This window comes from Rana temporaria, chromosome 2 (genome assembly GCF_905171775.1).
Source record: "Rana temporaria chromosome 2, aRanTem1.1, whole genome shotgun sequence".
Classification (NCBI taxonomy): Eukaryota; Metazoa; Chordata; class Amphibia; order Anura; family Ranidae; genus Rana; species Rana temporaria.
The window spans coordinates 450161168-450188723 of NC_053490.1; the positions used below are offsets into that span (position 1 = coordinate 450161168).

Sequence of the window (27556 nt, forward strand, 5' to 3'; positions counted from 1 at the left end):
CCTTGGTACAATGCCCATAGAGGTACCAAACTGGTTGGACTTGACGCCAGCCGAGAGTGGCTTCGAAAGGATATAAGATATAAGATATAAGATGAGAGGAGAAGAACAGTGTGCATTCCCCCTTCCCTCTTCCTCAAGTCGCAGACCCTGGACCTCTCTCTCTCTTTTTCTCCTTTCTCCAAGGGAAGGGTCCTTTTTCTTTTTTTTTTAGGACTCTTTTCCTTATATAAAAGTTTTTTCTTCTTTTTCTGAGAGAGATATTTCATATTCTGAGTAGAGAAGGGTAAAACCTGAAACCTGAAAGCTGGAAGTCGCTGGTCTTGGATTAGGAAACCCTTTTTCTTTTTTCTTTTTTTTTTTCTCTTCTATCTCTTCTCACCCTTTAACCCGGAAAGGGCATAATTTTGTGATTTTTGCATAGTCATTGAATAAGAAGTGCTATTGATGGCGTAATAATGATATGTAATAATGATATGCATGCGTTTTGGGTTTAAGAGTTGCGGATATGATTGGTCTTCTTGTCCACTGTAGGGAGGGAAAGGGGGAGGGATGGGTGGGAAGGGGTGGGAAGGAGGTGAGGGTTTGGTATATTTTGGGGTTTGGGGGGGGAGGGTGGGGGGAGGGGGGGGATATTTATGGGTTTTTCTCCCATTATTTTTAGGATTTTTTTTTTGGGCGGTTGTAATTTTCTTTTTTGGGGGGGTTTATGTGTGGTATTTCTTTATGTAGGGGGGCGAGGATAAGGGGGGGGTGGATGGGTGGGCTAGGGCGGGGGGGGTGAGGGGAGGTCACTATTTCACTATGACACTAATTCAATCATAAGGGGGGCTAACACTATATGATTAAGGTAGAAGGGATGCAGGGGTACATGAGAGTAACCCCTCATAAGGGTACTAATTAGAGGGATATGGGGATTGTTCAGTATTATTTAAAGACACTAAAGACACTAAAGACAAGGGGTATATAAGGCCTTCACAGGGCCAATTCACAATGCACTGAAGTAACAGGGAGGGGGGATAGGGAATGTTAAACCTGGAGGGAGGGGGAGGATGGGGGACTGGGATAGGAGGGTAGGGGGGGGGGATCGATGGGCAAGGAGGGGGTAATAAGCAATCACCAAAGCGAATGAAAGGAGAGGACGGGATTAATGGGAGCTAAAGAGTGGAGGGAGGAGAGAGAGGGGAAGAATGGGGGGGGAGGGGAACGTTATGTAAAAAAAAAAAAAAAAAAATTTTTTATGTATAATATTGTATAATACTGTGATTATGGAGAAGCGGAGGTTGCTGTGGGTGGACGAGCGGGGGGGGCGGCGGGGCGGGTGGTCAATTGGGGGGGTATGCTCCCTCCAGCACCCGGCTCCTCCCCATTTCCTGTTTGGGCCCTACTCCTTTCCCACCGGATAGATTAGAGGGGGGGGGTTTATAAGAGATAATTAGATGAGGTGCACCCGGTCCTATGCGAAGGCGTGACTCGCCTCAGTGCTCATGTACTGATCCCCATTTTTAGCGCATCTCCTCCGTGTGGAGGGAAGTCAGAGACGCTAGGAGTTTTTTTTTGTTTTTTTTATTATTTATTTATTTATTTATTTATTTTTTCTTGTTCGTCCGAGATCCTAGGGGATTAATCGGTGCGGGCCTTTTTGTTCCGGTGGTTTTTTTTTTTTTCTCTATCTCTCCTCCTTTGCTCTCCTCCTTTGTGGGTCGGGCGTTCTCGCAACTGAGGGGACCGAGGGGAGCCTCCTCTCCCTCGATCTCAAGCTTAGGGGGAACACAGTAAAATTTAAAGGGAGAAGAGAGGAAAGGGAAAAGAGAAGAAAGAAAAAAAAGGGGGAAAAATGTCAATCACAGTAATGTCCTATAATGTCAAAGGACTGAATAGTCCGGAGAAACGATCTAAACTAAGGGCAGAATTATGGAGAGCGAAGGCACAAATAGTATTTCTCCAAGAGACTCACTTTAAAAAAAACAAAACACCAAAACTAGAAAATTATAGATTCCCAAAGGTGTATCATAGTTCTTCAACTCTAACAAAAACAAAGGGAGTATCAATATTGCTCTCTAAAAACATCTCATGGAAAGAATTAAGCGTAATACAGGAAGAGGAAGGAAGGCTCCTTATTGTGAAAGGATACATTGACGACCGGAAGGTGACCCTGGTAAATGTATACTTGCCCAATGAGGGACAAGTTGGGGCATTAGAGAAATACATAAACAGGATACAACAGAATATGGAGGGGATTTTAATAATGGCAGGAGACCTAAATATTGCCTTGGATCCAATTCTAGATACATCGAGGGGATCCTCACACCTGGCATACAGTAAACTAAGCAAAGCTAATAGACTCTTGCAAGAGATACAGGTAGTAGATTGTTGGAGAACCAATCATCCCTATGAGAAAGATTACACCTTTTTTTCAGCTAAATATAGAAGCTATTCTAGAATAGACTATATATTTATTTCACAAAATTCCCTACAAAGTATAGAAGAGGCTTCCATTGGGTCATTTTCAATATCAGATCACGCACCGACAAAATGTACATTAAAATGGGGGAGTACTGAAGCACGGGAATGGCAATGGAAAATTAATGAGTCCCTCATAAAAGACCCAGAATATGAAGGAAAGATAATCCAGGAGATGAAGATGTTTTTCTCCAACAATGTTGCAGGAGAGGTGTCCCCAATGTGTATTTGGGAAACACATAAGTGTTTTGTTAGAGGTATCCTGATATCTTTGGGGTCCCATAGGAAACGTAAGACAGAAGCACAGATGGAAACCTTGCTAGGAGAAATTCGAAGATTGGAAAAAATGCATAAAAAATCATTAGCTATACAGGTAGAGAAGAAGTTGAGGAAGACACGAGAGGAACTGAACTTATTGTTAACGGATAAAGCAAAAGCATCGCTGAGAAGGTGTAGACAAGCTTTCTACGAATTTGGCAACAAACCAAGTAAAATGTTAGCAAGAGCTTTAGGAGAGGTAAGAGCGCAAAACCATATAGAGGGTATAAAATCAACAGGAGATAAGATAATAAAATCCCCACAGGAAATGGCGGAAGTATTTAGGAACTATTATGTGGATCTATACCAGTTGAAGGGGGAGCAGGAGTCAGAAAAAACTGGGGAGAGGGAGAGAAAAATAAAAGAGTATATAGAGAAGTCGGAAATGCCAAAGCTATCAGAAGAAATAGGAAGAAGTTTAGAAAACCCAATAACAGCGGAAGAAGTTAAAAATACGCTAAAGCAGTTAAAACCAGGTAAAGCCCCAGGACCAGACGGTTTCAACCTCCTGTACTATAAGACATATGTAGAAGAACTGATGCCGAGATTCTTAGATGCATTTAATTCGATACGGGAGGGACAGGAGATGCCAGAGGAAACGTTAATGGCACACATAGCGGTCATAAAGAAAGAGGGTAAAGACCCAGCGCAATGTGCCAACTATCGCCCAATTTCATTGCTGAACGTCGATCTAAAAATCTTTGCAAAGATTCTTGCTAATAGAATAATACCATACATTCCGGGGCTGGTACACCAAGATCAGGTGGGCTTCACGCCAGGAAGAGAAGGCAGGGAAAACACCCAAAGAGTAATAAATGCTATCCACCTCTCGCAGACATATAAAATGCCCTTAGTACTAGTATCTACCGATGCTGAAAAAGCATTCGATAGGGTAGATTGGAAATTTTTAAAAGCAATTATACAACATATAGGTCTGCGAGAGGGGATGCAAAGATGGATCACGAGCCTTTATTCCAGACCCAAAGCGAAAATTAAGATAAACAGTATGATGTCCAAACCCTTCGAAATACGAAACGGAACGCGGCAGGGATGCCCCTTGTCACCATTGATTTTTATTTTGACGTTAGAACCTTTTTTGAGGACAATAGGATTATGTACAGATATTAGAGGTATAAAAGTGAAGGGGGGAGAACAGAAACTCGCGGCATTTGCTGATGACTTAATGTTTTTTGTCTCGGAACCAGCACTATCTCTACCCCCACTGTTAGCCGAGATAGATAAGTATGGCAAACTTTCAAATTTCAGGGTGAACTACAACAAATCGGAAGCGATGGGGGTAGAGATAAGCATTATACAACAACAACAATTGACTAACTTTTTCCCATTTAGATGGACAAACTCGCATATAGGTTACCTGGGGACTAATATTCCAAAGAAATTAAGCAGAATACATGAGTTAAACCTAGCACCTTTGGTAAGACAATTGAAAAAAGACCTACAGAAATGGGATAAGGAGGTGTTTACCTGGTTTGGTAGGATAAACATTATTAAGATGAATGCAATGCCGAGAGTGCTATATTTATTACAGACACTACCAACAAAAATATCTCAGGGAGTCCTCAAAGAAATCAGAGGGAAGTTTGTAGGATTCATATGGGCAGGGAAACCAGCTAGAGTAAGAAGAGATATCCTTACATTATCTAAGGGAAAGGGGGGAGTAGGATTTCCAGATCCGCTAGCCTACTACGAGGCAGTACATTTATCGAGAGTGTTAGACTGGTGTGTAAGGCCAAAAAATAAACCTTGGATTCTACTAGAACAAGAAGTGACAGAGATCCCACTTGAGGGACTAATATGGCTCTCGAAATCGGTGATATCTCAGACAGTGAAAAGACATCCGATGATAGGGACGACAATTAACATTGTGAAAAAAATATTTAAAAACGTAACAGATGAAAATGGAGCGAACCCGATGACTCCAATCCTAGGAAACCCAGCGTTTGTACCGGGTATGAAGGACTTAGGGTTCGCGAATTTAAAAAATAGCGGACAAACCAGACTGATACATTTCCAGAAAGAGAATCGGATAATGACAAATGAAGAAATAGAAAGAGATCTATCAGAGTACATTGATCCCTACAGGAGGAGACAGTTAGGGGGATTTCTTCGATCTATACGGGGACACATTAGGATGAGAGAAATACCAACAGAGTTTGAGAAAATGTGTCTTAGGGGAGAATCGGTAAGGCATTCACTTTCCATATTCTACTCCTTGATAAATGAAATGAAAGCACCGCGAGAGATAGGCTTTATTCAGAAGTGGGAAACAGACTTAGGAGTTAGATTTACGGAAATTCAGAAAAAAAAAATCTTCCAATTTAACCATAAAGCTTCAATAGCGTCCAAATTTCAAGAAGGAGGATATAAGATACTGAGCCGATGGTATAGGACACCTGAGGTATTAAACCAGATTTACCCTCAGGTGTCAAATACCTGCTGGCGATGTCAAAAAGAAGAGGGAACACTCTTACATATTTTCTGGAACTGTGAGGGGGTTAAAGATTTCTGGAAAATGGTAGCTGAAGTGATAGAAGAAATAACGGAGACAGCACTAGGAGAGGAACCGGCGACTTATCTGCTATTAGACATACCTATGTCAATAGAGAAATACAAAAAATCTCTTGTGAGACATTTAGTGGTTACAGCTAGATCGTGTATCCCGATACTTTGGAAGAGCACATGCTATCCAAGTAAGGCACAATGGTTAGCTAAAATTAAGGAAATGCAATGCATGGAGAACCTTACGGCATCTCTAGGGGAGAGGGAGGAGATAGTGAGGGAGACATGGGAACCCTATGTGAGATGGGAGCGGGGAGAGGACTAGGGAGGGATGACGGGGTGTGGGAGGAGGGGGACAGGAGAGAGAGAGAGGAATTTTTTTTTTTTTTTTTCTTTTTTTTTTTTTTTGTTGTTTTTGTTTTTGTTGTTTTTTTTTTCTTTTTCTTTTTCTCTAAGCCCGGAAGAAGAGCTTGGGGGCAAGGGGGGGAGGGGGGATGTGAGATTTTGAACCAGGGGAGAACCCGAGTAAGGGGACGATACGATAGGATGAAATGGGATAGAAAGGAATAACAGTTCTTGGAAATGTAAGAAACACAGCAATAGAAAACTGTTTATATTGTGTGTAATGATACTAAACTGAGTTCAAGACAATGTAAAGGTGAAAAATGTAAAATAAAGAATATATAATAGTAAGTCTCCTACGCCGTCCTATCTTAACTGCATATTTACGCTGGCCGCTAGGGGCGTGTACGCTGATTTACGGCTAGAAATATGTAAATCAGCTAGATAGCCAATTCACGAACGTACGCCCGACGCAGTACAGATACGCCGTTTACGTTAGGCTTTTCCCAGCGTAAAGTTACCCCTGCTATATGAGGCGCAGATGAGGCGTAGCAATGTTAAGTATGGACGTCGGAACAGCGTAAAATTGTTCACGTTTTACGTTGTTTGCGTAAGTCGTTCGCGAATAGGGCTGTGCGTCATTTACAATCACGTCAAAAGCATTGGCTTCTTGCGGGTTAATTTGGAGTATGCGCAATGGGATACTTTCACGGACGGCGCATGCGCGTTTCGAAAAAAGCGTCATTTACGTGCGGTTACATTAAATTTACATAACACACGCCCACATCTTCCATATTTGAATTAGGCAGGCTTATGCCGGCCTATTTACGCTACGCCGCCGCAACTTTGAGAATACTGCACTTGCCTGTCAAAGTTGCGGAGGCGTAACGTAAATAGGATTTGTTACGCCCGCACAAAGATGCATGCTTCTACGTGAATCCGGGCCTTGGTGTAATGGAGAACAATACATTTCCAGCCTATTATGAAACATTCCTTTCTCCAGTTTATCATCTAAACATGTTGAGGGAAGTTCTTGCAATATATATGTATATATATATATATATATATATACACACTCTCCAGCCACTTTATTACAATTTACACTTTGAATTGCTTATATATCTAGATCTTCCAGCCATTTTATAATACTGTATTAACTAAAAGTAATCTCTGCTTATGGATTTTTTTTACCATATGCTTAGTTTGAATGGCCCAGGCTCCAAAGAGGTTCATGTTAAAAAAAGAAGAAGGTGCACATAAAAAATGCAGTTCCATCTCTACATAATGTATTGGAAATGTTTTGCTTACATTTGCTAACTACCTATGGTACTGTCAATCGCTACATTGTCTAAAGGCACTAATGCCGCGTACACACAATCAGTCCATCCGATGAGAACGGACCGATGGACCGTTTTCATCGGTTAACCGATGAAGCTGACTGATTGTCAGTCGTGCCTACACACCATCGGTTAAAAAAACGATCGTGTCAAAACGCGGTGACGTAAGACAACGACGTGCTGAAAAAAACGAAGTTCAATAATTCCAAGCATGCGTCGACTTGATTCTGAGCATGCGTGGATTTTTAACCGATGGTCGTGCCTACTAACGATCGGTTTAGTCCTATCGGTTAGGAATTCATCGGTTAATTTTAAAATAAGTTGCCTTTTTTTTAACCGATGGTTAACTAACCGATGGCGCCCACACACGATCGGTTTTGACTGATGAAAACGGTCCATCAGACCATTCTCATAGGTTTAACCGATCGTGTGTACGCGGCATAAGACTTGCGGCTGATTAAAACAAAAAAAATTAAAATAAGTACAAAAGTAAAGTTGTTGGTCATAGTGTCCAATCCAAGCTCTTGTTTGTTGTCTCCATAAAGGTCAAATTTGAGTGGTGGCTACTGGCAAATAAATTTGAGGGTATTTTTTTTAGAAATTAATAACATAAAAGTGCCCAAAGGGACCAGTAAGGCCCTGTACACACGACCAAACATGTATGCTGAAACTGGTCCACGACAAACATGTTTGGTCGTGTGTAGGCGTGAGCGGGCAGATTTCCAGCAAACATTTGCCCGCCGGGCCTTTTCCCAGCAGACAAATATTCCTGGACGTGTTTTAAAACCGTCCGCTGGAATCCTGCCTGCTCGGACATGTACGGTCGTCAGTACAGACCTACCGTACATGTCCGAGCGCCCGCCGTCCCTCGCATGCGTCGAATGAGTTCGACGCATGCGTGGAAGCATTTAAATGGCAGGCCCGCCCACGTCGCCGTGTCATCGCCGCGTCATCGTCGCGGCGACGACGCGGCCACGCCCCGCGTATTGTTTACGCCCGGACTTCTGTACGATGGTTAGTACAGCCATCGTACAGAAGCCCTCGGGCAGACATGTACGGTGAAAACGGTCCGACGGACCGGTTTCATCGTACATGTTTGCTCGTTAGTACCCGGCCTAAGACATTTCATTTTCTCCCAGCTAAATGTCAGCTAGAATTTTCGGTTCCATTTTCTGTCCATTGAATGCATCTTTTATAATACCATCAGCGCCACGTCCTCAATACCCAACTATGGCAGTCATCCATCTTTACCTGAGCGATACCAGCTATTAACTTGAGTGTGGCAGTAATTTGGCGGCAGTCCACGTCATTATGTGCTTTTTTATTCCGTAGACCCGAGAGATAGTTAAGAGCTTCTGTGCCACATGTCCGACAGCTGTCACTTAACTCTGACATAAAAGAAAAAGTACAGATTAGATCAGCAGTGATGTGGAATCTGTGATGGGGATATAACTTAGAACACTGTTGTTAGAATATTAAACTGTTCTAACAGACAGTTAAAGCATTATGAATACAGACAACACAGAACAACTAAAGTCAAATGCTTAAAACATCCAAGTATGTATTCATTTAAAAAGCCTTAAATGTATTTATACACACTAGTAGTGATGGGCTCAGGCGTGTTTGGATCGAGCCTGCCTGGAAGCTGGCACTGCACACCGCCAATCATAGGCAGAGTGTGGTACAGCTACCTATCTGGAAATAAATCACTGCCTATGATTGGCGGTGATAGGCTCGGGTGTGTTTGAATCGAGCCCGCCAGAAAGCCATTACTGCACACCGCCAATTATAGGCATTGAGGCATTTCCCGACGGGCAGCTGCACCACACTCTGCCTATGATTGGCGGTGTGCAGTGACAGCTTCACGGCGGGCTCAATCTGGACACGCCTGAGCCTATCACCACATACTAGTTAGCATTTCTACCTAAATATATTCTGACATCAGAATTAGGTAATCCCTGTAGAGCAGCACCGAGTCTGAAGCCTCGTACACACGACCGGTTTTGCCTGCAGGAAAATTGCCAGGAGAGCTTTTGGCTGAGAAAATCAGACATGTATGTATGTTTCCTCACAGTTTTCCCATCAGGAAAACAGCCGGGAATCCCGTTGGGAAAATAAAGAACCTGCTTCCTATTTTCCCGTTAGGGTTTTTTTATTTTCCGCCAGATCTACTACTTACCTATGGGAAAGACTGCAAAGCAGTGCCGATGGAGCATACCCATGGCCGGGATTCCCGTTCAAAGCTCCATGGCAGTTTTCCTGCCGGGTTTTCGGCTTTCTCCTCGGTTTTCTTGGCGGACTTTTTACCGTCTAAAAAACCGAGCGTGTGTACAGGGCTTAAGAGAAGGTAGCACAGAACGTTTGGCTGTAATGCTTTGCATGGTGATGGCAGACTAAAACTGAAGGAAGAAGAGTGCACAGATTAATCCTCTGTTGCTCTTTAACTGTCCATTCAAAGGCTCAAGAAGAAGAGATGACTAAGGAAACTCCAACGGCCATTTTCATTAATTAATTCAATAAATTAACCCATAAAATAGAAATATATCATTACTATGGTTTTTGGTGTAGTAGGCTATTAGAATGCACATAATGTATGCTACAGTATAAGGAATAACATCAATATAGGATATATCAGGGCTCAAAATTTCAAGTCCTGAGCTACTAGCCAGGCCTCAAGAGTTACTCGCCACCAGTTGCCCCACCTAATTCATACACTGCCCTGCGTCTAATTGCACCCGTAAACACGCCCTCGTAGATTATCTCATGGAATGACAATGTTTTATGCAGAATCAAGTTACAAAATTAAATATTACCAACAACAACTTTAACAAAATGGGACAGGGCACTGGGGGCAGACCAGAGGGACAAGGCACTAGAACTGGGTCTCTTCCCCATTCTCTTGCTGTCTCCTCTGCAACTCCCATCCATCCTCTCTCTCTCTCCCATTCATCTCATCATCAGGAGCCTGTGTGTGCGGCTCCACTAATTAAAATATATCCTGAAATAATTTTTTTATCCCAGAGTTCTGTTTTAAGGTGCCTCACCATTTACATAGGACAAGCTTCTAATTTTATTGCATCTAAACATTTATTATGCTATTGTCTATCATCTAGCTCTAGCAAAAACACAGCCTGGTGAATTATTTAAGTTAGTATCGGAATAAAGCCTGGTACACACTATGGGCCAGATTCACATATAATTATGTTGCACCGCCGCAGGTTTACAGCGTAAGTGCCTGATTCTCAGAACACTTACCTCTAAACTTGCGGCGGTGTATCGTAAATGCGCTCGGCGCAAGCCCGCCCAATTCAAATGGGGCGGGCACCATTTAAATTAGGCGCGTTCCCTCGCCGAGCGTACTGCGCATGCTCCGTCGGGTAAATTACCCGACGTGCATTGCTCTAAATGACGTCGCACCGACGTCATTTGCTTAGACGTTAACGTAAATGGTGTCCAGCGCCATTCACGGACGTCTTACGCAAACGACGTTGATTTTAAAATTTCGACGGCCATACTTAACATGGCTTAGGACAACTAGGGCTCAGCCCTAATTTTACGCGGCGTAACTCGATGGAAACGACGTACAGTTAGATCGACGGGCCGTTCGGACGTTCGGGGATCGCTGTAAGTATTCATTTGCATATTCTACGCCGGCCGCAATGGCCTCGCCACCTAGCGGCCGGCCTAGAATTGCATCCTTAAAATCCGACAGTGTAATTCAATTACACACGTCGGATCTCAGGGCTAGCTATGCGTAACTGATTCTTTGAATCAGTCGCATAGTTAGGACGGCCCTAACACAGAGATACGACGGTGTATCAGGAGATACGCTGTCGTATCTCTTTTGTGAATCTGGCCCTATGAGTTTTATTCCGTTCAACCCAGTCAGAGCCTCTGCACTAATGATCCGACGTTAGTACAGCGATCTCTCCCGCTGAGCTGTTGTGTTCTAACCAGCCATTGGCTGAGAGCGCTGATCTGGAGCCAGTCGTCTGCTGGCCGGCTACTGACCACTGCTGCCCTCTTTTCTTGTGCAGGGTAAATATTGCTGACTTCTATTTCTAACTATGTTAGTGGCCTGGCTGCCATCCTGGTTCAATGACCAAAATACAGCGCTGTTACATGCAGAACCTATTTTCTACCACTAGATGTCCTAAGTCTCCTGGGTTAAATTATGCCTAGTGTCACCCAGTGGCGGCTGGTGCTTCATCGGTCAGGGGGCAGCAGACAGACCTGACCATGGACCCCCCTGTCGCTCCAGCCTGCCACCATGCTAACACCCCCCCCCCCCATTGCTCTCTTACCGTGTTCTGCCCAGGGATGCCAGCTTGATGAGGTTGGCGGCAGAGGGGGATCAATGTTGGAGAGGTGTGTGCACTGACACAGGGGCAATCCATGAAGGATCTGGCAGCACTCAGCATGGAGGGGCCAGAGGATATGACTTTTCGGTCGGTACTTGGCATCATGGCGGCTGTGTGTCTCCTCCCTCCTCCTCCTAGACAAATCGGATCACTTCTCATTTCGCTAATCAGGAAATGGGTTTCACGACCTGCTTTCTGATTGGCCAGGAGGAGAATCAGTGTGACAATAGCGAATATTCATTGTCACACAACTGAGTGGACTCAGGGCACAGTGCTCTTTTTTGAAGACTATTAGAGCCTCTGAATGTAATCATGTGCTTAAAAAACCACCAGGAAGACTGAGGACATATTGTGAGTGCAGAACATCATGGGTTTGCCCCCTAGAGCCCAGCATTCAGAAATATACATTAAATTACTTAGAAATTGCAGAATTTCACTGGACGCAGTATAAGCATGAAATACTCACTGTCAGAGGTTCTGGTCTGAGCTCCTTGTAGAATCACATCACCGATTCTATGTGCAAACTGAACCAAACTCGGCAACAAGCAGTTCACATCTAGGAATAGAGATACATAAACAGATAAATCTGTGATTTTCAAATACAAACTGCATGTGATACAATTTATATCTGTATAAAAGGTATTTATTTTCATTCATCCAGGGGTACAAAATAAATAAATATGGCTAAATATATGACAGCATCCCAAACTATAGTGTAACAGCTACTAGTGTTTGAATGTTTGTGGGCATTCAGAAACATTCTGGTCATATTCTTAAAGAAGAAATCAAGGGCGATAGAAAAAATGAACACTATAAAACATTAGGTAACACAAGGTTTTGTGTGATATGTAGGATGGAAGGTCACCTCCATGGCCTGTATGAATCTCTTATAACACAATTACATATACATTTAGTGCATTTATTTAATAACAAAATGGGATATTATATCTATACTGTATGACAGCCAAATCAATACTTTATTTCCATTGGCAACCTAGAAATGTGAAAGGCTGTAAAACCTTATCATATAAAAACCTTCTGTACTGCACTCCATTTTGCCTGCCCTCTGGTGTGATCAGGCCACTCTAGCTAGAATGCATTTCCTCCACTTGCCTGCTATACTCTTTACATCTTTTGGTCCTTTCCCATCCTTTCTTCTCACCTGAAGTTTCCGACATATGTTTTTTCCACGCCTCCTCTAGTTTCTCTGTGCTCTCTACAGCTGCTACTGTTCTGGAGATTAGAAAGTCTGGAAGGGAAAACATGGTGTTTGGCTTTAGAATGGTGATGTCTATACCGCAGATGTGTGTGCCTGTCACTGTGTACTCACCTGTAGATATACTGCCACTGGTATAGAGTGGCTCATCCAGTTGTTGGAGAGATTCCTGTATAATGGACTCTGCTTCCTGTAGGATGCGCTGTACAACACTATCTTCAATTTCCTTTACTTGTGCTTGGCTTTCCTATGTAGATAGAAAATATTATGTCTTGCATATTACTCAAGGTGATTGTAGCCGTATTAGTGCAAATGTGACAGAGAAAATTGAGTACTGTTCGTGAGGCTTTTTTTATTTGCACTAACATATCATTTTTCATGGACTTTTTATATTTTTTCATGGATGGTCCATGAAAAATGATATGTTAGTGCAAATAAAAAAAGTATCATGGACAGTACTTAATTTTCTCTGTCTTGCATATTAGTAATTTAACCATTTCCGTACCACTATATCCAGGGGTCAAGTCCTGGGGAAAAAAGTGTGGGAACTCCCACACAAGATCCACTCCCCCACCAAAAAAAATTATTACGCTCATATGCATAATTACTAAACCGCATGTGTTTTTAAGTAGGTTTTTTCTAAATCCCGCGATAACTTGTGGCAGACCTCCGGAATGTCTCCTGGGAACAATGACAAAATCTCCCAGGAGACATTGCGGCATCGAGGAAGTGACAGAATATCCGCACACTACCCGATGAATCCATATACAGGAAGCAGTCAGTAACATAAAGGATTACTAAGGTTCGCCTGCCCCTGACAGTGACTCGAGCTGGGCATCGCCGCTTAGTGAAGGATTGGCTCGGGCGGCTCGGCTGCTCTAATCCTGCTGTGAAAAAAGTGCAGGAACCGCAGGACTAGAGCCCTAAAAGAGATCTTACAGCCATGGTAAGTGAACATACTAGTAGTGTTTACAGTCATCATATACACATGTTTGCTGTGATTTTTCAAGGCTGGTTTTTAAAGTTTGAAGTGTTAGTGTGAATTTTAGTAAATTGGTCGTTAATATTTTACACTATTGGAGAACTTTTTCTTATTTACATGTGTGTATAAACCCTGAGTTGAAACACAGTTGTATATTGGATGGTCGTTTTGTCCTGAGTGGAAACACACAGTGGATGGTCGCTTAACCCTTTGGAGTTCTAATTAACAAGCTCTTGAGCCGAGCACGAGAGTGGGAGGAAAGTTTAGTTGGTGAGTGCGATTCCAGAGGGGTGGTGTCACAAGCACGGTGGTGTGGTGGAAGATTTTAAGAAGATTGAATCTTGTTTGAATATCACTTCACTTTATTTTTAATTAATTTATTAATTAGTCACATGTCACTATTTATATATATATATATATATATATATATATATATATATATATATATATATATATATATATATATATATATAATAGTTTTATCACTAGTGATTTGTTTACAGTTATTTAGTGATTGGTACTTGGGTACTGATCTCATGAGAGCTAAATTTTTGTCCTATTTTCACAGTTTAATTTATAGGTTAAAATTCAGTTTATCATTATTATTTTTTAAGTGCCAGCTTTTATTTCATATTTTTTTCTTTGGCGCAGTGGTGGTATAAGATATACCGTTTATACCAACAGTTCAGTATTTACAGTCAGCCCATTCACAACAGAGGAGGCTCCCTAAACAAAGCAGAAAGGAGGATCAGCAAATGAAAGGTAAAGGTGGGGGGGTCTTAAAGAGCCACTGACCACCAATAATGGTGGGATCATTTTTAAAGGAGAGGAGGGTTTAACTTTCCACAGACTATCAATGATTGAGAGCTTATTTTTTTTTTTTTTTTTTTTAAACCTCACCCTGTTAGCGAAATGCATATGTGCAGAAGCAGGAAAAGTAGTGTGCCCTGAGTCCACTCAGTTGTGTGACAATAGCGAATGAATATTCGCTATTGTCACACTGATTCTCCTCTTGACCAATCAGGAAGCAGGTCGTGAGACTCGTTTCCTGATTAGAGAAATTAGAAGCGATTCGATTGGCCGAGGAGGGAGGAGACGCACAGCCGCCGTGATGCCAAGTACCGACCGGCACTCAACTTCACTTTACTGAAGCTTGACTTGACCCAAGTACTGAATTTTACATACGATAAGTAATATCTCTGCCATATTTACCAAATCTGATCTGTCCACCTGGGAGTTTTGCATCAGGGCAGACGTAAAGGCGATAAAAGTACATGGTTGGAACATTAGTAGTTTGAAAACAGCAGGAGTTTGAAGACAGTAAATTGTCCTTGGTAAATTAGTACCTATGATTGTTTTTACTAAAAAGAGCGCTCATTATTGAGGGTCACAAGAAGATATAGAAACTGTTGGGTGGTTAACCCTACTGCATCTACCAAAATATGATATGTAAATGGGGGTTTCTTTTTCGTCTCTTGTCGCCTCGCTATCAAAATAGAGCATCTTAGTGGCCAGCAAGAAACCACCTATATGAATACCTTGCTCAAATAAATAGGTCATGTGTAATCAATTCATTACAATGATTAGAACTAATTACAAAAAGTAAGCCAAGCCACGCTCATAAGTCATTCTGTAAACAGTGATGGTAATTAGACCAGTATACCTGCTTGGAGGTTTCCATGCTGCTCTTCAGAAGCTGAATCTCCTGTTTACTGCTCTCTAGTGCCCCCTGTAATCCATCCATTTGTTGTATTTGCTCCTGTGCCTAGATATAAAAATACCATGCCTTATTAACAAGACCTTTTCCAGATCATTCTTTAAACTGTAATCACATTGTTAAATTAAATGACATTTACGTCTTTAACAAGGAGATTCCCTGCTTGACACTCTTGCTAAATGAATGTAAAAAAGTCATCTATTTCATGTACAGGTCTCTGGAATATTATTAATGTTTTACAAATGAATTAAGGTCTCCTTTATTCCCCCCTGGAGATATTTAATCTGGAAATGTAACATCCTGTATTGCACTTCATTAGGTTTTATTAAGACTAATCTTGCAGTCTGCTTACTTAACTTGCTCATATTCTGATCTGTTTGCAGACTACAGTGCTTTAAGTCAAGATCAATCAAAAGGGGTAAGGAAAAAAACAAACAACAACAAAACAACCTAAAACTTAAATGGGTATTTTATCTTCCAAGCATATTTATACATAGTTTCACAGGATGGATTGACATCCATACATCCCTTATTGCAAAATGCTTGTCTTTGGGCTTTCCTGATGTAGAACCCTCTTAGGTAGGTGCTAGAGAGAGAGAGAGAATAGTTGTGGACATACCAGGGAGGCTACCAGGTAAATGTAGGTGTTCTCTGCCTATCAGGGAGCAGTGATCTATTGATAGGGTCTGCTCATTGTGTTCAGGTGCTGCTCTTGTTGTCTGCCTGTTTCGCACTGGTCCAATAGGACAAGGCATACTGGACAGTGGGAGGAAACCTTACAAATGGGAGCAAAGGGGTAGTTGCAGCCCTGGCTATTGGCAGAAGCAGATGAACCTGGAAATGCTGGGTGACTGTATATATGCCTGATGCACATGTGCCCGGGGTTTTTGGCCGGAGAGACGGGTCCCGGAGGGAGGGGGCTGCTGCCCCACCTCTGTACGGGCTGCCATGTGACCTCAAGTGGTCGACCTGAGGGCCAGAATTGAAGAAGCTGCAACCCAGATGCCCTGCAGAGCTGACTAGGAGGGAGACGCATCTAGAAGGATCTGTTTCTGGCTACAGTAGGTACACACTGGCATCTAAGAGCCTGTTCTGTGAGGGCCATCCCTTCATGCTAGAAAAGTCCATGGACGGGTGTCAGCTAAATGGAATACTAATAAGTGTCCTGAAGAAAAGTGGTACAATGAGTCTGCTGCTATAGTAGGTAAGCAAATGACTTATCTTCCCACACAGCCATAGTGTGTTTTAGCAGTGAATCTGCTATCCAGATCAATTTATTGGGGTCAAGTGAGAGTTGCCCTCATCTGTGCATAGTTTAAGATGTAGTATCCCACTAATCCCTTCCCCTATCCAAGTTCTACCAATAAATACAAAAAAAACAATTGGGTGTAGTGTGGAAATCTCCAAGTGTCTGGCTGCAGGAAAATCAGAGGGAGACCCAGGGACAACTATACTCAGAAACCCCTACGGGGGCAGTGCTACACTAGGATGAAAAACAGAATATAATGGGGGGCTAAGTTAGCTAAAGAAAATGCTAAATACACCTCTAACGCAAAGGTCCTCTCCTTTTTATATAAAACATTTTCATTCCAGATAATTTTTTTTAACTGGAAATCACCCTGACTTGTTTTGTGTCTTTGAATCATCTGATATGAATGCCAGTGTGGAAATGACAAAAACGGTAGGCTGAAAATACCGTTGTCAGGAAAACCCCTGTGGAAATATGGAGCTGTCACGTTTTACTAAAAATATTAGTTCCCTGGCTCTCATGTTGATTCAATAACTTAGAGTCACTGATCAGGAATAAGTATCCAGTTGAGCAGCCCTAACTTTCCTGAAAAGCATGTTTATTACAGGTCTGTGACAGGCAATAAACTAGCTAGGGTGTTTTTTCACTATTGAGTATAGCTTAATGAGAAGTATAAAACATCAATTTAACCAACCATAATAGAATGGATAGCTATAAATAATACTGCCTTACCATAAAAATAAAAAGAGCAGGAAAATTGCCAATACGAATCAGAGGCTCATAGCGTTGCTCCCATGATGCACCTGTCGAGAACCTGTCTTACCTCTCCTGTCATTTCTCACTAAACTCACTTCCCTCTTCTGCAATATATATATATAAAACTCAACGTGTGTGTGTATGTATGTATGTATGTATGTATGTTCCAGCATCACGTCCAAACGGCTAAAGATATTAACATGAAACTTGGCACACATGTTACTTATATGTCAGCAACAAACATAGGATAGGTGGTTTAACCCTTACCCACCCCCATTTGCCATGGTCGGGGTTTTTCTTTAAAGTCCCATTCAACTCTATGGGAAATACATGTTACTTCATGTTCCAGCATCACGTCCAAACGGCTAAAGATATTAACATGAAACTTGGCACACATGTTACTTATATGTCAGCAACAAACATAGGATAGGTGGTTTAACCCTTACCCACCCCCATTTGCCATGGTCGGGGTTTTTCTTTAAAGTCCCATTCAACTCTATGGGAAATACATGTTACTTCATAACTTCCAAACGGCTGTACATATTTCGATAACACTTGGTCACATGTTACTTATATGTCCACTTAAACTATAGGATAGTTAATTTATCCCTTAACTACCCCCATTTGTGAGGGTCGGGGTTTTTGTTTAAAGTCCCATGCAAATCAATGGGAAATGTATGTTCCCACATAACTTCTGTACGCCTGGAGATATTTTAATAATACCTGGTACACATATTACTTATATGCCAAATAAAAATATATGACAGTTAAATTAACCCTTACCTACACCCTTATATAAAAGATGGGTATATTTATATTACTATGATTTTCCTCCCCAAAAGCTTAACATAGGAAGACCGGGCAACGCCGGGTATTCAGCTAGTATGTCATAAAATCGACTCCAAATATATCTATTCTAGTTATTACTTTTTTATATATTGTGTTATGTAAAATATGCTAGGTAATCACCCGCTACATGTAAATGTTGAGCTATCACATACCAGAAGTTTATTGTATTAATATATTACACACTGCTGTGTAACTGTCTATTGTTACAGCACTGTGTACGGTACAGATTTTATATGCCTTGTTACAACATGTTTTCTAAATAAAGGTCAGATAGGGAACTTATAAAAATGGCAACATAGTTTAAAACCTTTAAAAATACCATAGTTTAAAAATTATTAAAATGTGGAACGAGAATACAGCTTAAGGCTGCATTCACACCTAGGCGTATATACGCCTGAAGCGCGACGCCGCAGCCGCCCCTCATACGCTGGAGGGGTGATTTTACATGGTCGGCTATGGAGATGGTTCACATCTCCACGCCGAACGCCGGACGCCTGCCGCCTGAAAAAAGGTCCCGGACCTTTTTTTCAGGCGTCTTTCGGCGTTCGGCATAGGAGATGTGAACCATCTCCATAGAGGGGGTGAGGCTGCATTCACAATCGCGGCGTTTTGTCGCCGCGAATCGCGGTACAAAACGCCGATATTTGCCGCCGCAATTCGCGGGACAAAACGCAGCGATTCAGTACGCCTAGGTTTGAATGCAACCTTAGTGTGTTCACATTTTTGCATTGATTAGAATTTACACTACATTTTGTTATGTTACAACTAGGGTTGTCCCGATACCGATACTAGTATCGGTATCGGGACCGATTCCGAGTTTTTCCGGCGGTACTCAGACGCCGATACCCCGCCCCGATACATAAATAGAATACTTGCCGCCGACCGCCGCCGCCCGCCGCCGAACGCCGCCCGCCGCCACGAAACGCCATAATCCGCCGCCATTCGCCTCATCCCCGCTGCCGCCGACTCTGTAATACGGGCGGGAACATTACAGCTTTGAATAGCTGTAATGATTCGCACCACGCATAGACACTCCCCCTCGCTCGGGTGAACTGTCCAATCCCGAGCGAGGGGGAGTGTCTATACGCAAGGGCGGCGCCAATCATAACAGAGATTCAAAGTTGTAATGTTCCCGCCCGTATTACAGAGTCGGCGGCAGCGGGGATGCAGGTAAGCGTGACATGGCTGGATGGGGGGAGACGCTGCATGGGGGGAGACGCTGGATGGGGGGAGACGCTGGCTGGATGGGGGGACGCTGGCTGGATGGGGGGACGCTGGCTGGATGGGGGGACGCTGGCTGCATGGGGGGTGACGCTGGCTGCATGGGGGGTGACGCTGGCTGGATGGGGGGACGCTGGCTGGATGGGGGGACGCTGGCTGGATGGGGGGACGCTGGCTGGATGGGGGGACGCTGGCTGCATGGGGGGTGACGCTGGCTGCATGGGGGGTGACGCTGGCTGCATGGGGGGTGACGCTGGCTGGATGGGGGGTGACGCTGGCTGCATGGGGGGTGACAATGGCTGCATGGAGGGTGACAATGGCTGGGGGAATACATTGCTGGATGGGGGGTGACGCTGGCTGGATGGGGGGTGACGCTGGCTGGATGGGGGGTGACGCTGGCTGCATGGGGGGTGACGCTGGCTGCATGGGGGGGGACGCTGGCTGCATGGGGGGTGACGCTGGCTGCATGGGGGGTGACGCTGGCTGCATGGGGGGTGACAATGGCTGGGGGAATACATTGCTGGATGGGGGGTGACGCTGGCTGGATGGGGGGTGACAATGGCTGCATGGGGGGTGGCAATGGCTGGGGGAATACATTGCTGGATGGGGGGTGACAATGGCTGGATGGGGGGATACATTGCTGCATGGGGGGAGACAATGGCTGGATGGGGGGTGACGCTGGCTGGATGGGGGGTGACGCTGGCTGGATGGGGGGTGACGCTGGCTGGATGGGGGGTGACGCTGGCTGGATGGGGGGTGACGCTGGCTGGATGGGGGGATACATGGCTGCATCTGTGGGGGGACATCGCTGCATTTGGGGACACATTTTAAAAAAAGTATCGGTATTCGGTATCGGCGACTACTTGAAAAAAAGTATCGGTACTCGTACTCGGTCCTAAAAAAGTGGTATCGGGACAACCCTAGTTACAACCTTATTCCAAAAAATTATTAAATGTATTATTTTCCTCAAAATTCTACAAACAATACCCATAATGACAATGTGAAAGAAGTTTGTTTGAAATCTTTGCAAATTTCTTAAATATAAATAACAAAATAATCCCATGTACATAAGTTCTCACGGATTTTGCCATGACACTCAAAATTGAGCTCAGGTGCATCCTGTTTCCACTGATCATACTTGATATGTTTCTACAACTTGATTGGAGTCTACCTGTGGTAAATTCAGTTGATTGGACATGATTTGGAAAAGTCCAACAGTTAACAATGCATGTCAGAAAACAAACCAAGCCATGAAGTTCAAGGAATTGTCTGTAGACCTCCAAGACAGTATTGTATTGAGGCACAGATCTGGGGAAGGGTACAGAAAAAAGTCTGCAGCATTGAAGGTCCCAATGAGCACAGTGGCCTCCGTCATCCATAAATGGAAAGACTTTGGAACCACTAGGACTCTTCCTAGAGCGGGTCGACCGGCCAAACTAAGTGATCGGGGGAGAAGGGCCTTAGTCAGGGAGGTAACCAATAACCCAATGGTCACTCTGAGCTCCAGCCTTTCTCTGTGGAGAGAGGAACAAAAGAACAAAAAGCGGCGCCCTCTAAGCGTAGTGTAACGTTTAATCGATACACAAAATCAACATAAATTCTTATGAGGTGGTACTCACAAGACTGCGGGGGGTACAGGCAAATCGATAATACAGTGTCACTGTATTATCGATTTGCCTGTACCCCCCGCAGTCTTGTGAGTACCACCTCATAAGAATTTATGTTGATTTTGTGTATCGATTAAACGTTATACTACGCTTAGAGGGCGCCGCTTTTTGTTCTTTTGTTTGTTTCAGAAATTGCTTCTTCTCGACAGCTGGCAGCCTCCTCAGCAAGAGTATCTATTGTATACATTATATGAACTTGATCATGTGGACTGAACTTTTTCATATTACCTCTTTTTAAATTTTTTATATGGTTTAATATTCCCATATAATAATTTTTATAAAAGACATTTGCCATTCATCTTTCTTTCCCCACCTTGTCCTAATATCCAGTTCACTGCCACCTTACAACTTGCCTATATATATATATATATATATATTCCTTATTTTCTACATTTAATCTGGAGAGCGCTTGATTTTATTGTTTGTTTTATTTCTCTGTGGAGAGAGCAGAAACTTCCAGAAGAACAACCATCTCTACCGCACTCCACCAATCAGGCCTGTATGGTAGAATGGCCAGATGGAAGCCCCCCTGTAAAAGGCACATGACAGCCCACCTGGAGTTTGCTTAAAGGCACCTGAAGGACTCTCAGACCCTGAGAAACAAAATTCTCTGGTCTGATGAAACAAAGATTGAACTCCTTGGCCTGAATGGCGAGCGTCATGTCTGGAGTAAATCTGGCACTGCTCATCACCTGGCCAATACCATCCCTACAGTGAAGCATGGTGGTGGCAGCATCATGCTGTGGGGATGTTTTTCAGCGGCAAGAACTGGGAGACTAGTCAGGATCGAGGGGAAGATGTACAGAGACATCCTTGATGAAAACCTGTTCCAGAGAGCTCTGGACCTCAGACTGGGGCAAAGGCTCATCTTAAAACAGGACAGCCACCCTAGGCACACAGCCAAGTTAACAAAAGAGTGGCAACAAGACAACTCTGTTAATATCCTTGATTGGCCCAGCCAGAGCCCAGACTTGAACCTGATTGAACATCTCTGTGCACCAACGCTCCCCATCCAACCTGATGGAACTTGAGAGGTCCTGCAAAGAAGAATGGGAGAAACTGCCCAAAAATAGGTGTATCAAGCTTGTAGAATCATACTCAGAAATACTTGAGGCTGTATCTGGTGCCAAAGGTGTTTCAACAAAGTATTGAGCAAAGGCTGTGAATACTTACTGTTTGTACTCATAATTTTTTATTTAAATTTTTAAGTACATTTGAAAACATTTCAAACAATCTTCTTTCACATTGTCATTATGGGGTATTGTTGTAGAATTTTGAGGAAAATAATGAATTTAATAAATTTTTGAATAAGGGTATTTATAACATAATAAAATGTAGAAAAAATTAAGTGCTGTAAATACTTTCCCGATGCACTGTATATCAGTGACTCAATATTGTGAGAAAAGCAGATGTGACTCAGGTAGATCAAGTGCCACTGTCACCTTTCTCTGTGTGTGCTCATTAACACGCTGATATGAATCCTCCAGCCCTTTCTTGGAGCGTTCCACATCTCCCAGAGCTTCCCGAGCCAATGTCATCTGTTTGGTGACTTCTGCATTCTGACAAAGAAAACACAGATATCATTACCTTTTCCAAACAAACATCCACCTTTTATTTTAACATGTTTGGCAATAGTGCTAGCAGGCACTACTACAGTAGCATGTCAGATTAATAAGCCAGTGTCGGGCACAATGATAATTCTCAAAGTATAGTAACATAGAACGGCCAATGAGGTTTCAGGTTAAAGGAGAAGTAGGGTCAAAGCTCTCTTTGGCCCTACTATTTACAGTATGTGGGTCACAGGAGTGCACTGACGTCACTCAGCTTATCCAGACTCCGGAGAGATCCCGACTTTAATGTCAGGATCCATCCAGATGCCTGACTGGCAGCTGGCTCTGACTATCAGCCCCCTCCCACCCCCTCCACAACCCTATGCTTCAGTAAATGCTGGAGGGGCAGAGCCGAGCGCCACTGACTGTCAGACACTGGCTCTCTGCTCACTGAAAGTGAGTGATCAGCAGTCTTTAATCGCTCAGTTATTGGTCTTAGAGGCAGCAGGGTCAGATGCAGCATCGGACTTATGCTGCATCCACCTAGGAAAGTATGATTGTTTGTTTTAATTTCATTACCACACTTAATGAAGCTAGTTCAGTAAAAGATGGGCAAGCAAATTACAATATGAATGTGGTGAGACCATTCATTCATAATTTCATTGCACATTTAAGAATTTATAGCATAACACATTAAAGGAAACCTGTATTGAAATAATACTTAGGCTGTAATTGCTGACCTTTTCTTCTGAAAATGCTGGATGCCTGTCAAATTGATCCTATAGCAGGGGTGGCCAAGCTTTCTAAACAAAGGGTTGGTTGATTGTCCTACTAACTTTAGGAACGCTGGACTGTGGCCAGCGGGAGAGGACATTTTCCTGACATTAGTGTGAGTAAACATTGTCACATTTGGTATTAGGGGGAAGAATAGCTCCCCATCGTTGGTATCATTGGGAGGAATAAGGCCCCAATATTGATGTCAGTGGGAGGAATTTTGGTGTCAGATTGCAGAATAGTGTCTTGTATCAGTGGAAGGAATAGTGCTCCAAGGGCAAGATGAAGGCAGGCAAAGGGCCACATCCAGGCCTCGGGCCACAGTTTGGAGACCACTGTCCTATGACTTTCCTTAACAACTTACCATGAACTTTGCGCTAACTTTCTAAACTGCATGCTTGATTTGGGTCAGTACCTCTGAATATATTAAACTTAAAAACAGAATTATATTGGCCTTTAGACAGTTCTGTTGTGTTAGTGGAGAGAATCAGTCACCTTTCTGAGCAGGTCTGCATGACTGTGCACTAGTTCTGCATACTTCTCCTTCAGCTTGGTGTATCTTTGCTCATTAGCTGTGGATTTTCCTATAAGAGAAAATAAAAAATGGGTAAACACTGCTGTGTCTTCAGGACTAAAAGTGAGAATAAGCCACCGAATAGTAATACGGAAAGCAACAAAAAAAAAAACAATTAGTAAAAGATGACACTAAATATTATTAGTCTTTTCTCTACAGAACTTGACACGTGTTAAAAGCACAATCTTAATGTAGAAATGAAAAGATCATCAATTTGAAGTGAACTCTAGAAGCTTGGCTTGAGTCAGTACTGTTTTTGTTGCCTTTCTTATCCTATATGCAGTATGTATTGTATGATTTACATATATGCTGTGCTCTTATTGTGTTGCTAATTGTAAGAGTGTCTGTGTTTGTTGACAATGCAAAACTTTTCAATAAAAGCGTATCTGACTTAAAAAAAGAAAAGAAAAAAAGATTTCTCAACGTAACATAGTAGTATCATATTAAGACTGTACAACTGTAGTGACAAAGCAGGCTGAATTATATTCTATATGGACTGATTTATTTTAAAGTATAATTGGAATAACATGTAAATGTTAATATTAGGGCTGTGGGAATTAAAGATCAATTCCTCGATTAATCGTAAATTTTCTTTTGATCGGTACTAGTGGTGCAATGGATCGTAAATGATCTTTGATTCAAATAGGTCACCATATGCGGATCGGCACACCACTAGATTCTCAGAGTTCCGCTGCTGCCTCGGCCATAGGAACATGTCACCATATGCGGATCGGCACATCACGTGATCCGCGGAGCTCCGCTGCTGCCTCGGCCATAGGAAAGGCCGCGGCTTCGGCCTAGCTCCCAGAGCGGGGGCCATCTTGGTCCACCCGGCGGCGGCCTTGGTGAGCCTAGAGCGGCGAGCTGATGTCATCACCAGGCCTCAACTGCAAGTGTTCGGCCAGCTTCTCTTGTAAGACTCAGCAAGTACTAATCTTCCTATACAGTGGGGGAGATGTGGACCATATTACAGTGGGGAGATGTCTGTGGATTACAGTGGGGAGATGTCTGTGGATATTACAGTGGGGGAGATGTCTGTGGATATTACAGTGGGGAGATATCCGTGGATATTACAGTGGGGGAGATGTTTGTGGATTAAAGTGGGGAGACGTCTGTGGATATTACAGTGGGGAGATGTCTGTGGATATTACAGTGGGGGAGATGTCTGTGGATTACAGTGGGGAGATGTCTGTGGATATTACAGTGGGGGAGATGGCTGTGGATATTACAGTGGGGGAGATGTCTGTGGATATTACAGTGGGGGTGATTGTGGATATTACAGTGGGGGGAGATGTCTGTGGATATTACAGTGGGGGTGATTGTGGATATTACAGTGGGGGAGATGTCTGTGGATATTACAGTGGGGGTGATTGTGGATATTACAGTGGGGGAGATGTCTGTGGATATTACAGTGGGGGAGATGTCTGTGGATATAACAGTGGGGGAGATGTCTGTGGATAGTACAGTGGGGGAGATGTCTGTGGATACTACAGTGGGGACTATATATGGTGGTGATCCGAAAAATGTATGTGCATTATAATTAATCAAAATTAGTCGATTAATCGATTAAAAAAACGATTAATCGAACACGAAAATTTTAAATATCTTAAAATCCAAAAGCGATTTAAAATGTAAAAATTATTTTTCAGATGTTGATCGATGCTAGAGAGGTAGACAAATGTATGGTTTCTTATATCACTCATGGAGTCTGATGGCAAGATCTCCAAGTTCCCACATCTGCATAACTTGCTGGGGGCCATTATATTGGAGTTATATTTATCTTCTTTGCGTTATTCAGGAATGGTAACACCCCAAGTAAAGGAAAGGAAAATTGAAGCATCTGTTGTGGGCAGGACCCGAGCCAGGCACTTTTGGTGGGTGATCCCACAGCTAAAGTCCTCACTAAATATTACAAGTCAGAGGGTGGCTCAGCCCACATGTCTCTACCTAAAACTGAAGCATGACTTTTCGGTGAACTGACGCATACATTGTAATATAAGCATCTGCTTTTAAACTAGAAAAATGGCAAATAAGAGAGTAGAGCCACACAAAACATTTATTTAGGTTTTCCCAAACCACTCCTTTTTACTTTCTAATTTTGCATTTGTACTTATGGACAAAGTAATTTATATCAAAATATAGATTGTGTATCGTTTTTAAATAAAAATTGTATAGGGAATAGCAAAAAACAACTACTTACTCTCTATCTCTGTGAGATTCTTCTGGGCTTGCTCAGTATCTTGTTTAACCCTCTTTAAATCCTCCAGTTCTGTTCGCAGAAAATCATTTTCATCCACTGCCTGTTCCCTCAGGTGTTTCTGCTCCGCTAACTCTGCCTCTAGCTCTTGGATGCGCCCCTTTAGGTGAAGAACCAACCGATGACTCTGAAATTAATAAACCTCATTAAATACTACTAGAGAAAGTGCATTTGCATCCTCAATTGCAGCACTACATCTGGGTTTAATCTAGGTCTCACACGTCAAGGATAGGACAATCACTTTGTCAATAAAACAGTTAAAGATAGCAATCAGTGGCAGTGTGTGTTAATACACGACCTTAATATCATCCTGTCTGCATCCTAAAACAACTAGCTGGACAAAGAAAAGGGGGAGGATTCACTGATTCATGAAGTCTCTGCAGACATAGGACACAGATCTGGAGTTTTTCAAAGAGACAACAAAAGTCTTGAGATGGCATCTTGACATGATGTCACAATGAGTTTTTACATTTTCAAACCAAACAAGATAACTCAAGAACATGTGCTCTGCCCCAAAGTTGGTAAGCCCATATAAAAGAGTAAGCAGTCCAAATGAAAGCATCTAATAGAAAGAGAGCCCTGGTATTTTTCAAAGCATTTTGAACAGTTGAACAGTGAGAATCAGAATGTCAGAATACAACAGACTAGAAAATAAAAGGGAAAAGGGGGGTAACAAACCTTGGGACTTTTAAGGTGTTGAGTATGAAAAATGTAATGGACAATTACACAATAAATAAAATTAGATTTTTGTGTATATATTGTGTCACCGGCGCTCATCTATGAACTTGAAATAGTGATCTGTTGCAGTTTCAGTAAACACCTCTAAGAAGAGGTGAAGAAATTGTGAACAATAGTTTTTATATGTATGTACATATAATACTGCGCTGATTCTGTGCAAAAAAATATATAAAAATATATATAAACGTGATATAATACACCTGCAGCTCTTAAGAATAAATAAATCAATAAATAAATAAATGAATAACCAATGTGCTCAACAAAAGGTGATCCAACCTTTAAAACAAATACCAGAGAGATAAAAAGGACTATATAGCAGGGAAAATCTACAACTGGCAGGAGGTGGAAAAAGTGACTAATTCATAAAGCAGAAATGATAGATGAGGAAAGGGGGGAACCCGCACAGGCAAAAGCCCCAGGGGACCCTATAGTAAATAAGAAAACACCGGAACCTACACCCACGGGTGGCCCCCAAAATAAACCCACCCCAAAAAAAACAGAACAAGGACAAGCACCCCACCCATACCAACCACCAATGGGCCAATACTATAGGCCATGGAGAGGAGGAAGTGGGGTACAAAATTACGGACCCCTACAGTGGCAGGGGAAATGGAGGGATTGGAGGGAGCCCTTCAGACCCCCGATGCCGGTTTTTCAGACGAGCAGAG

At 42.8% G+C, this 27556-nt stretch overlaps 1 protein-coding gene across 2 annotated transcripts in view; it reads right to left on the reverse strand.

Annotated features, from left to right (window-relative positions):
- HIP1 (huntingtin interacting protein 1) overlaps positions 1–27556 on the reverse strand; it is a 190684-nt gene that overhangs the window by 37559 nt on the left and 125569 nt on the right. For both annotated transcript variants that reach the window (XM_040338493.1, XM_040338492.1), the window contains 8 exons: positions 26094–26277; positions 23815–23903; positions 22438–22554; positions 15200–15301; positions 12669–12801; positions 12501–12587; positions 11805–11894; positions 8229–8365 (listed from right to left, as the gene is read on the reverse strand). In XM_040338493.1, the coding sequence (XP_040194427.1) occupies positions 8229–8365; positions 11805–11894; positions 12501–12587; positions 12669–12801; positions 15200–15301; positions 22438–22554; positions 23815–23903; positions 26094–26277 (939 nt within the window). The remainder of the gene's footprint in view (positions 1–8228; positions 8366–11804; positions 11895–12500; positions 12588–12668; positions 12802–15199; positions 15302–22437; positions 22555–23814; positions 23904–26093; positions 26278–27556) is intronic.